Below are 12,018 nucleotides of genomic sequence, written 5' to 3'. Positions count from 1 at the left end.
CCAGAGTCTTGGACACTTAAAACCTACAAGTATATTGCTATCTGTATTTAGAAGATAAGGGTGCAACCCATTCAAATGTGGTGGTATTTTTTTTTTAATTATTCATTAAGGTAACATAGGAATTCTGTTGCAAGTGAACAGATGTGAGGTGATTTGGGATGAATATGATGAATATAACATGTTAATTGATGGTTGTGGCAACACGCATTTGTGTGAAATTACTATATTCGAACCACTATTAATTTGGGGGGTATAAGAAAACTCAAGAGGATTTGGTATACTTAAACTTATTCTATAAATTGGTATTTTAAATTATATTGTTTTTATCTACTCCATATTTTATCTTTCAAAAGACCATATATTTAGAAATTTATATTTTTAAAAGTATACAGAAAGTTTAAATATGTTGAATTATTTTGAAAAAATTTTTTATCTGATACTGAGAATTAACATTTTCCCCTCTCATAGATATGGAGTCTGGAGAACGGTTACCATCCTCAGCAGCCTCCTCTACTACACCAACTTCATCTTCGACACCTTCTGTGGCTTCAGTAGTTTCAAAAGGTGGCCTTTCCACTGGAGTTGCTTCACTTAGCTCTACAATCAACCCATGTGGTAAATACCCTTTTTAAACTCAGTTTTAGAATGCCATTCTTTAAATATTTTGCATAGTATTTTATTGAGCTCTGAATAAAATGTTCTCATGCCTTGCATTGACCTGTTGAATAAAGGCTAAGTTAAACACCTAGTCTTTTTGCTTTTTCAGGATTTTACAGTGGGAAAGCACTGGTTATTCTATGCTGTTAGAAATTGTCTTTGAGAGTTAAATCTTGATACCATCATTTGTTTTATCATTTTAATTAATAAATTAGTGAAGTCTTTTAGAACAATAGGCCCAAGAGGGAATGAAATAGAAGGAAGTCCTTGGTAGATACTTTGCCCTAGATTTCCTTCCAGTATTTGAAATGACCTTGTAAGCTCCAGCTACTCCAGTTCACAGATGTACACTAAGGCAGATCATTTACTTGATGGAAAATGTTTTTAAAGTTTAGAGCATAACAAATTTCGCTTAAACATGAATAAAATTTGGCTGAGCGCAGTGGCTCACTGTGTAATCCCAGCACTTTGGGAGGCTAAGGCGAGCAGATCACCTGAGGTCAGGAGTTCGAGACCAGCCTGACCAACATGGGGAAACCTCATCTCTATTAAAAATACAAAATTAGCCAGGCATGGTGGTGCATGCCTATAATCCCGGCTACTCAGGAGGCTGAGGCAGGAGAATCGCTTGAACCCAGGAGGTGGAGGTTGCAGTGAACCAAAATTGCGCCATTGCACTCCAGCCTAGGTAACAAGAGTGAAACTCCGTCTCAAAGAAAAAAAAAAAAAGAATAAAATTTATATTTGCGTAAAAGGAGAGCTTTATTTCAGAAGTGAAAATATCTTCAATTTTGATTAATTATGTAGAGGATATCTTTAAGCACCTCCCAAAATCACTTTTGGCTCTTTTACAAAAAGGTGTGGTAGAATACATTCCTTTTATTAAATACTTAAAGTTATTTAACTCATTTATTTATTGGTAGGAAGCATTTTAACTTTAACTATTTCTTATAGATTATTTCATGTTTATAAGCAGTAAACTAAATGATATTTTTCTTATTCAGAATTAAAATGGAAACTTTTGCATGAATGTAATGCATAAATGTTTAATATTTGCTTACAAAATACCCTAGCAAATTGTCAAATAAATGTTTTCATTCATTTTTGTTTTTCCAGTCAATGGAATGACAAGAAGGATGCCATTCTGTCATTATATTATGATCAAACCATTTTCTAATATATTCTTAGGGATTACAAAATAACTAAAATAGCACTATATATGTGTGTATATGTATATGTGTGTGTGTATATATCTATCTATACATATATAGATATAGATATAGATGTAGATTTTTTTTTTTTTTTTTGAGATGGAGTCTCGCACTGTCACCCAGGCTGGAGTGCAATGGCACGATCTTGGCTCATTGCAAGCTCCACTTCCCTGGTTCACGCCATTCTCGTGCCTCATCCTCCTGAGTAGCTGGGACTACAGGTGCCTACCACCACGTCCAGTTAATTTTTTTGTATTTTTAGTAGAGACGGGGTTTCACCGTGTTAGCCAGGATGGTCTTGATCTCCTGACCTCGTGATCTGCCCACCTCAGCCTCCCAAAGTGCTGGGATTACAGGCATGAGCCACTGCGCCCAGCTGCACTATATATTTTTTAAAAATCAATATAACTTCTCTACCCTGTGGACAATCTTCATCAAATAATTAGCAAGTTTGTTCACATTTTCCTTATATGCAAAATGATGGCTGGACTCTAAGTGTCCAAGGCTCTGATGACATACCATGCTCAAAAATAGTGATGCTTATGATTGACTTTTTACCTCAGATAACTTTGTGTAAATGATTGTACTCAGTTTTACTTATGTAATTATATTTTGCTGTTTTTTGTAACTCTTCTTTCTCTTTCCCTTGTTGTGAGCTCCTTTCAGTGTATTCTAATCTGCTGTCTTTATATTTATTTCTGAATTAGTCTTTTACATAGTATTCCTAAAGAAATGTCTTTTCTTATGTTGAAGGCTTCAGTAGCATCCTTGAGTACAGATTCTGAGTTTTCTGAACACTTTTTCTCACTTAGTTTTCTGAATTAGTGACATTGGAATTTGCTTGCAGTTCTCATGAGTCACATGTTGGGCACTATTTTTTGTTTGTTAGTGGATGGTTGGAAACTGCAGAAGGGATGGAGTGTGCTGAGTTGCTGAATAACATTAGAAATCTTGTCTAGAAAGGAATGCATGTTTTTAATCGTTATTTGCTGCTAGTAAGAAAGGGTGTAGAGTGTTTATATTGAGATGCTTACATTGAATGAAAGTATAATTCCATTTACGCAGAAATGTGTCATTTATTAACACATATTTTTAGTACCTACAACATGAGTGTTTTTCATTTTGTAGGTAAAATAAATTTTTCTAAACTTTCACAGTGTTGTAGTCCATGATTAAAATGAAGCCTTTTACAGCAGCCCCAGTCAGGGACTTACAGATAAAACTCCTGTCTCCCTGGAACAAAGCACCTGGGGGAAGGGGTGGCTGTGGGCACAGCTTCAGCATACTTAAACACTCCTGCCTGCCAGCTCTGAAGAGAGCGGCGGATCTCCCAGCACAGCACTCAAGCTCTGCTAAGGGACAGACTGCCTCCTTAAGTGGGTCCCTGACCCCCGTGCATCCTGACTAGGAGACAACTCCTAGCAGGGGTGACAGACACCTCAAACAGGAGAGCTCCGGCTGGCATCTGGCAGATGCCTCTCTGGGATGAAGTTTCTAGAGGAAGGAATAGGCAGCAATCTTTGCTGTTCTGCAGCCTCCACTGGTGATACCCAGGAAAACAGGTCTGGAGTGGACCTCCAGCAGACCTGCAGCAGAGGGGCCTGACTGTTAGAGAGAAAACTAACAAACAGAAAGACATAGCATCAATATCAACAAAAAGGACATCCACACAGAAACCCCATCCAAAGGTCAACAACATCAAAGACCAAAGGTAGATAAATCCACGAAGATGAGGAAAAACCAGCGCAAAAGGGCTGAAAATTCCAAAAACCAAAATAACTCTTCTCCTCCAAAGAATCACAACTCCTCGCCAGCAAGAGAACAAAACTGGATGGAGAAAGGAGTTTGACTAACTGACAGAAGTAGGCTTCAGAAGGTGGATAATAACAAACTCCTCCGAGCTAAAGTAGCATGTTCTAAACCAATGCAAGAAAGCTAAGAACCTTGAAAAAAGGTTAGAGGAACTGCTAACTAGAATAATCAGTTTATAGAAGAACATAAATGACCTGATGGAGCTGAAAAACACAGCACAAGAACTTCGTGAAGCATATGCAAGTATCAATAGCCAAATCAAGCAGAAGAAAGGATATCAGAGATTGAATCAGCGTAATGAAATAAAGCATGAAGACAAGATTAGAGAAAAAAGAATGAAAGGAAAGAACAAAGCCTCCAAGAAATATAGGACTATGTGGAAAGACTGAACCTATGTTTGATTGGTGTACCTGAAATTGACAAGGAGAATGGAACCAAGTTGGAAAACACTCTTCAAGATATTATCCAGGAGAATTTCCCCAAGCTATCAAGACAGGCCAACATTCAAATTTAGGAAATACAGAGAACACCACAAAGGTATTCCTCAAGAAAAGCAACCCCAAGACACATAATCGTCAGATTTACCAAGGTTGAAATGAAAGAAAAAATGTTAAGGGCAGCCAAAGAGAAAGGTCGGGTTACCCACAAAGGAAACCCCATCAGACTAACAGCAGATCTCTCTGCAGAAACCCTAGAAGCCAGAAGAGAGTGGGGGCCAATATTCAACATTGTTAAAGGAAAGAATTTTCAACCCAGAATTTCATATCCCACCAAACTGAGCTTCATAAGCGAAGAAGAAATAAATCTTTTACAGACAAGCAAATGCTGAGAGATTTTGTTACCACCAGGCCTGCCTTACAAGAGCTCCTGAAGGAAGCACTAAACATGGAAAGGAATAACCGGTACCAGCCACTGCAAAAACATGCCAAATTGTACAGACCATCAACGCTATGAAGAAACTGCACCAACTAACGGGCAAAATAACCAGCTAGCATCATAATGACAGGATCAAGTTCACACATAACAATATTAACCTTAAATGTCAATTAAAGGCTGAATGCCCCAATTAAAGGACACAGGCTGGCAGATTGGATAAAGAGTCAAGACCCATTGGTGTGCTGTATTCAGGAGATCCAGCTCACAGGCAAAGACACACATAGGCTCAAAATAAAGGGATGGAGGAATATTTACCAAGCAAATGGAAAGAAAAAAAAAAAAAGCAGGGGTTGCAATCCTAGTCTCTGAGAAAACAGACTTTAAACCAACAAAGATCAAAGGAGACAGAAAAGGACATTACATAATGGTAAAGGGATCAATGCAACAAGAAGAACTAACTATCCTAAATATATATGCACCCAGTACAGGAGCACCCAGATTCTATAGAGTTAGACTCCTACACAATAATGGTGGATGACTTTAACACCCACTGCCAATATTAGGTCAACAAAACAGAAAATTAACAAGGATATTCAGGACTTGAACTCAGCTCTGGACCAAGCAGAACTAATACACATCTACAGAACTCTCCATCCCAAATCAACAGAATATAGAGCCCTCTCAGCACCATGTCTCACTTATTCTACAGTTGACCACATAATTGGAAGTAAAACACTCCTCAGCAATTGCAAAAGAATAGAAATCATAACAGTCTCTCAGACCACAGTGCAATCAAATTAGAACTCAGGATTAAGAAACTCACTCAAAACCACACAACTGCATGGAAACGGACCAACCTGCTCCTGAATGAGTACTGGGTAAACAACGAAATGAAGGCAGAAATAAAGATGTTCCTTGAAACCAATGAGAACAAAGATACAATGTACCAGAATCTCTGGGACACAGCTAAAGCAGTGTTTAGAGGGAAATTTATAGCGCTAAATGCCCACAGAAGAAACTGGGAAAGATCTAAAATCAACACCTTGTCAGAAGACAAGAAATAACTAAAATCAGAATAGAACTGAAGGAGAGAGACAAAAAACGCTTCAAAAAAATCAATGAATCCAGGTGCTGGTTTTTTGAAAAGATCAACAAAATAGATAGACTCCTAGCCAGACTAATAAAAAATAGAGAGAATAGAATAGATGCAATAAAAAAATGATAAGGTGGATATCACCACCGATCCCACAGAAATACAGACTGCCATCAGAGAATACATCTCTATGCAAATAAACTAGAAATCTAGAAGAAATGGATAATTTCCTGGACACATGCACCCTCCCAAGACTAAACCAGGAAGAAGTCAAATCCCTGAATAGACCAATAACAAGTTCTGAAACTGAGGCAATAATTAATAGTCTACCAACCAAAGGAAGCCAGGACCAGATGAATTCACAGCCAAATTCTACCAGAGGTACAGAGAGGAACCGGTACCATTCCTTTTGAAACTATTCTAAACAATAGAAAAAGAGGGAATCCTCCCTAATTCGTTTTATGAGACCAGCATCATCCTCATACCAAAGCCTGGCAGAGACACACACACACAAAAAAAAAGAATTTTAGACCAATATCCCTGATGAACATCAATGCAAAAATCCTCAATAAAATACTGGCACACCGAATCCAGCAGCACATCAAAAAGCTTATCCACCACAATCAAGTTGGCTTCATCCCTGGGATGCAAAGCTGGTTCAACATACACAAATCAATAAACGTAATCCATCACATAAACAGAAACAACGACAAAATCCACATGATTATCTCAATAGATGCAGAAAAGGCCTGTGATAAAATTCATCACCCCTTCATGCTAAAACCTCTCAATAAACTGGGTATTGATGGAACGTATTTCCAAATAATAAGAGCTATTTATTACAGACCCACAGCCAATATCATACCGAATGGGCTAAAGCTGGAAGCATTCCCTTTGAAAACCGGCACAAGACAAGGATGCCCTCTCTCACCACTCCTATGCAACATAGTGTTGGACGTTCTGGCCAGGGCAATCAGGCAAGAGAAAGAAATAAAGGGTATGCAAACAGGAAAAGAGAAAGTCAAATTGTCTCTCTTTTCAGATGACATGATTGTATATATCATCTCAGCCCAAAATCTCCTTAAGCTGATAAGTAACTTTAGCAAAGTCTCAGGATACAAAATCAATGTGCAAAAATCACAAGCATTTTTATATACCAACAGTAGACAAACAGAGAGCCAAATCATGAGTAAACTCCCATTCACAGCTGCTACAAAGAGAATAAAATACCTAGGAATACAACTTACCAAGGGATGTGAAGGCCCTGTTCAAGGAGAACTATAAACCACTGCTCAAGGAAATAAGAGAGGACAGAAACAAATGGAAAAACATTCCATGCTCATGGCTAGGAAGAATCAGTCATGAAAATGGCTATAATGTCCAAAGTAATTTATAGATTTAATGCTATCCCCGTCAAGCTACCAATGACTTTCTTCACAGAATTAGAAAAAAAACTACTTTAAATTTCATATGGAACCAGAAAAGAGCTCGTATAGCCAATACTATCCCAAGCAAAAAGAACAAAGCCGGAGGCATCACACTACCTGACTTCAAACTATACTACAAGGCTACAGTAACCAAAACAGTATTGTACTGGTACCACAACAGATATATAGACCAATGGAACAGAACAGAGGCCTCAGAAATAATGCCACACATCTACAACCACGTGATCTTTGACAAACCTGACAAAAACAAGCAATGGGGAAAGGATTTCCTCTTTAATAAATGGTGTTGGGAAAACTGGCTAGCTATATGCAGAAAACTGAAACTGGATCCCTTCCTTGCACCTTACGCAAAAATTAACTCAAGTTGCATGAAAGACTTAAATGTCAGACCTAAAACCATGAAAACCCTAGAAGAAAACCTAGGCAATACCAGTCAGAACATAGGAATGGGCAAAGACTTCATGACTAAAACACCAAAAGCAATGTCAACAAAAGCCAAAATTGACAAATGGGATCTAATTAAACTAAAGAGCTTCTGCACAGCAAAATAAACTATCATCAGCGTGAACAGGCAACCTACAGAATGGGAGAAAGGTTTTGCAATCTAGCCTTCTGACAAAGGGCTAATATCCAGAATCTACAAGGAACTGAAACGAATGTACAAGAAAAAAAAAGAAAAGAAAAAAAATAAAAAACATCAAAATGTGAGTGAAGGATATGAACAGACACTTCTCAAAAGAAGACATTGATGCAACCAACAAACATATGAAAAAAAACTCATCATCTCTGGTCATTAGAGAAATGTAAATCAAAACCACAATGAGATACCATCTCATGCCAGTTAGAATGGCAATCATTAAAAAGTGAGGAAACAGCAGATGCTGAAGAGGATGTGGAGAAATAGGAACACTTTTATTTATGCTGTTGGGAGTGTAAATTAGTTCCACCATTGTGGAAGACAGTATGGCAATTCCTCAAGGATCTGGAACCAGAAATACCATTTGACCCAGCAATTCCATTAGTGGGTGTATACCCAAAGGATTATAAATCATTCTACTATTGTGTCCAGAATTGGTGGATTCTTGGTCTCACTGACTTCAAGAACAAAGCCGCAGACCCTCGCGGTGAGTGTTACAGTTCTTAAAGATGGTGTGTCCGGAGTTTGTTCCTTCAGAGCGTTCAGATGTGTCTGGAGCTTCTTTCTTTTGCTGGGTTCGTGGTCTCGCTGTCAGGAGTGAAGCTGCAAACCTTCGCGGTGAGTGTTACAGCTCATAAAGGCAGCGTGGACCCAAAGAGTGAGCAGCAGCAAGATTTATTGCAAAGAGTGAAAGAACAAAGCTTCCACAGTGTGGAAGGCGACCGGAGCAGGTTGTCACTGCTGGCTCTGGCTGCCTGCTTTTATTCCCTTATCTGACCCCACCCACATCCTACTGATTGGTCTATTTTACAGAGAGCTGATTGGTCCATTTTGACAGAGTGCTGAGCTAGACACAGAGTGCTGATTGTTGCATTTACAATCCTTGAGCTAGACACAGAGTGCTAGAGGGAAAAGTTCTCCAAGTCCCCACTAGGTTAGCTAGATACAGAGTTAGCTAGATACAGGTACCAGTTGGTGTATTTACAAACCCTGAGCTAGACACAGAGTGCTGATTGGTGCGTTTATAATCCTTGAGCTAGACACAGAGTGCTGATTGGTGTATTTACGATCCTCCAGCTAGACATAAAAGTTCTCCAAGTCCCCATCCGGCTCAGGAGCCCAGCTGGCTTCACCCACTGGATCCTGCACCAGGGCTGCAGGCAGTGCTGCCTGCAAGTTGCCAGCCCTCCCTGAGCTCCTGAGTCCTTGTGGCACCTGTGGGGGAGGCTCAGGCCACACGGGCGCCCACCACAGCAAGGGGAGCTCAGACATGGCGGGCTACAGGTCCTGAGCCCTGCCCCGCGGGGAGGCAGCAAAGGCTACAGGAGAATTGGAGCACAGCCTCAGTGGACTGGCTCTGCTGGGGGACCTGGTGCACCCACTGCAGCTGCTGTCCCGGGTGCTAAGCCGCTCACTGCTCTGGGCTGCAGTGCTGGCCAGCCGCTCTGTGTGCGGGACCCGCCAAGCCTGTGCCCGCACCCGCCAGAACCCACAATGGCCCGGCAGGCACAGGGCGCAGCCCCTGTTCCCACCCTTGTCTCTCCCTCCACACCTCCCTAAAAGCAGAGGGAGGAGGTTCCAACCTCAGCCAGCCCAGAGAGGGGCTCCCATGGTGCCCTGGCGGGCTGAAGGGCTCCTCAAGTGCTGCAAGAGTGGATGCGGAGGCTGAGGAGGTGCTGAGAGTGAGGACTGCTAGCACATTGTCACCTCTCACTATAAAGACACACGCATATGTATATTTATTGTGGCACTATTCACAATAGCAAAGACTTGGAACCAACCCAAATGCCCATCGGTGATAGACTGGATAAAGAAAATGTGGAACATATACACCATGGAATACTATGCAGCCGTAAAAAAAGAACGATTTCATGTCCTTTGCAAGAACATGGATAAAACTGGAAACCATCATTCTCAGCAAACTAACACGGGAACAGAAAACCAAACACCACATGTTCTCACTCATAAGTGGGAGTTGAACAATGAGAACACATGGACACAGGGAGAGGAACATTACACACTGGGGGCTGTCCAGGGGTGGGGCAGCAAGGGAAGGGAGAGCATTAGGACAAATACCTAATGCATGCAGGGCTTAAAACCTAGATGATGTGTTGATAGGTACAACAAACCACCATGGCACATGTATACCTACGTGGCAAACCTGCATGTTCAGCACATGTATCCCAGAACTTAAAATTAAAAAAAAAAAAAGTATATGGTTATTAGATATCAAACCAGTGTGACAGACTGAATTGGCTTTTTGTTTTTAGAATTCTCATCACTTTGGACTGTTGGTTAATGTTTCAGTCAATTCAACTAAAGATAATAGAAATCACTGAAGTTATTTTAAGCAGAAAGAAATTTAATATAAGGAATTAGGTACTCAGAAAATTATTGAAGATCTGGCCCCTGGCCCCTATGAATGATTTCAATCCAGTGGTCATAAACCACTGACAGAACTCCAGGGCTGTTTTGCATTGCCTGCTGGATCTGAACTTGCCAAAAGGATACTTCATGTGCTACCATTTACTCAACTTAACAGTTTTTAATTCTTCCAAATACATCCCAATGGCAGAATCTAAATTACTTTCAGAACCCTGGCTGCAAGAGAGACTGGTAAATGTAGTTTTTAGCTGCCAGCTCCTGCATCATTGGAAGGCATGCTAAAAATAAGTTGAAACAAATCTTGAATTAACCAATTATCTACCTATTTAAACTCATCTGATTATAGCTCCTCTGCCATATCTCCCCAGCTCTGTATTGTAATAAACTTTCCTGATACATGTATATGAACTTTATTCCCATTTCAACTGCCCATTTCTTTAAAATCTATTTCAGTAGTGCATCTAGTAGCTTATGTGTATTTATTACAAATCTCCTTTGAAATCCTGTTCTATGTAAGAATATAAATTAAACAAAATAGAATAAATGCTCAACTCAAAGTGATATGGCTCTTAACTTTCACAGACAATAGCAAATATCTATTGGTTTTTTATTAAAGATTATAAAGGATTTTTCCAGTACTTCATTTCTTCTGTACTGTGTCATTAATTCTTCTTTATCTACTGGATCATGTTCATCAGTATAAAAGCATGCTGTTAGTCTCACCCATCCTAAAAAAGCAGTATGTACAAAAAAATCTTCTTTTTAGGGGGAGCCAGGGGGAGACAGAGTCTCGCTCTGTTTGGCTAGAGTGCCGTGGTGTGATCACACCTCACTGCAGTCTCAACCTCCGAGGCTCAGGCAACCTCTCAACCTCCGCCTCCTTAGTAGCTGGAACTACAGGCAAGCCCAGCTAATTTAATTTTTTTTTTTTTTTTTGTAGAGACTCACTCTGTTGCCCAGACTGGTCTCAAATTCCTAGGCTGAAGCGATCGTCTTATTTCAACCTCCCAAATTGCTGGGATTACACATGTGAGCCACTGCGCCTGGCCCGCAAACCATTTTTACATCCCAATACTCTTCTGGCTATTGCCCTATTTTCTGCCAGAACGTTCACAGCCCAACTTCTGAAAGGAGATAGTTACATATGCTTTCTTCTTGTCTTTCACACACGTCCCAACTCACACCAATATCACCTTTCTATCCTCATCTCACTCAACCTCAGCAGAATTTGACATAGCTGATCACTCTCTTCTTGAAAATCTTTCCTTTTAGCTTCCATTATACCACTCATAGTTTTTCTCCAAATTTTTTTATACAACACCTTCTTAAGTTTTTTTTTTTCCCCCAGATTCCTGTACTCATAAATGTTGCATTTTCTAAGCCTTGATTCTGAGGCGTGTTATCTCTTGTCTTTTTGTTTAAATACACCTGTAGGAAGACTCTGCCCAGACTTTCTCTCTGAGCTCCTGAACATATACATTTTACATAGATATTTCATAGGCATCTCAAACTTAACAGATTTAACATATCCAAAAACCAAACTTTTGGTTTTTCTCCTAAAACCTGTTTCCTTCACATTCTCTATCATAAAATGATACCACAATTCATCCAGTAGCTTAAGCCATAAAGATAGTGATCTCTGGATTTATCTATTTCTCTTTCACCCTCACATCTAAAGTCTGTTGATTCTACCTTCAAAATAAAGCTTGAGTCTCTACACTTCTTTCTGTCTCCACTACCACTACCCTAGTCTACTCTGAAATTTCTCATCTACATCATTGCAGTTCTTTCTAACTGGCTTCCCCACTTCTATGCTTGCCCTGCTTTTATCTCTTCCTCTCAGAACAGAGTGAAGCTGCATATGCAAACCCTCCTTTTAGTTTCTTTATTTTGGTGTGA

The 12,018-nt window shown here is 39.9% G+C and overlaps 1 protein-coding gene across 50 annotated transcripts in view; it reads left to right on the top strand.

Moving 5' to 3' along the window:
- BAZ2B (bromodomain adjacent to zinc finger domain 2B) overlaps positions 1-12,018 on the top strand; it is a 315,913-nt gene that overhangs the window by 141,470 nt on the left and 162,425 nt on the right. For all 50 annotated transcript variants that reach the window (XM_077957047.1, XM_077957045.1, XM_077957032.1 and 47 more), the window contains one exon: positions 469-615. In XM_077957047.1, the coding sequence (XP_077813173.1) occupies positions 471-615 (145 nt within the window). In that variant the 5' untranslated portion in view covers positions 469-470. The remainder of the gene's footprint in view (positions 1-468; positions 616-12,018) is intronic.

Source organism: Macaca mulatta, chromosome 12 (assembly GCF_049350105.2).
Source record: "Macaca mulatta isolate MMU2019108-1 chromosome 12, T2T-MMU8v2.0, whole genome shotgun sequence".
NCBI classification, from domain to species: domain Eukaryota; kingdom Metazoa; phylum Chordata; class Mammalia; order Primates; family Cercopithecidae; genus Macaca; species Macaca mulatta.
The sequence above is the reverse complement of the archived record's forward strand: the minus strand, read 5'-3'. Positions and strand labels throughout refer to the sequence as shown.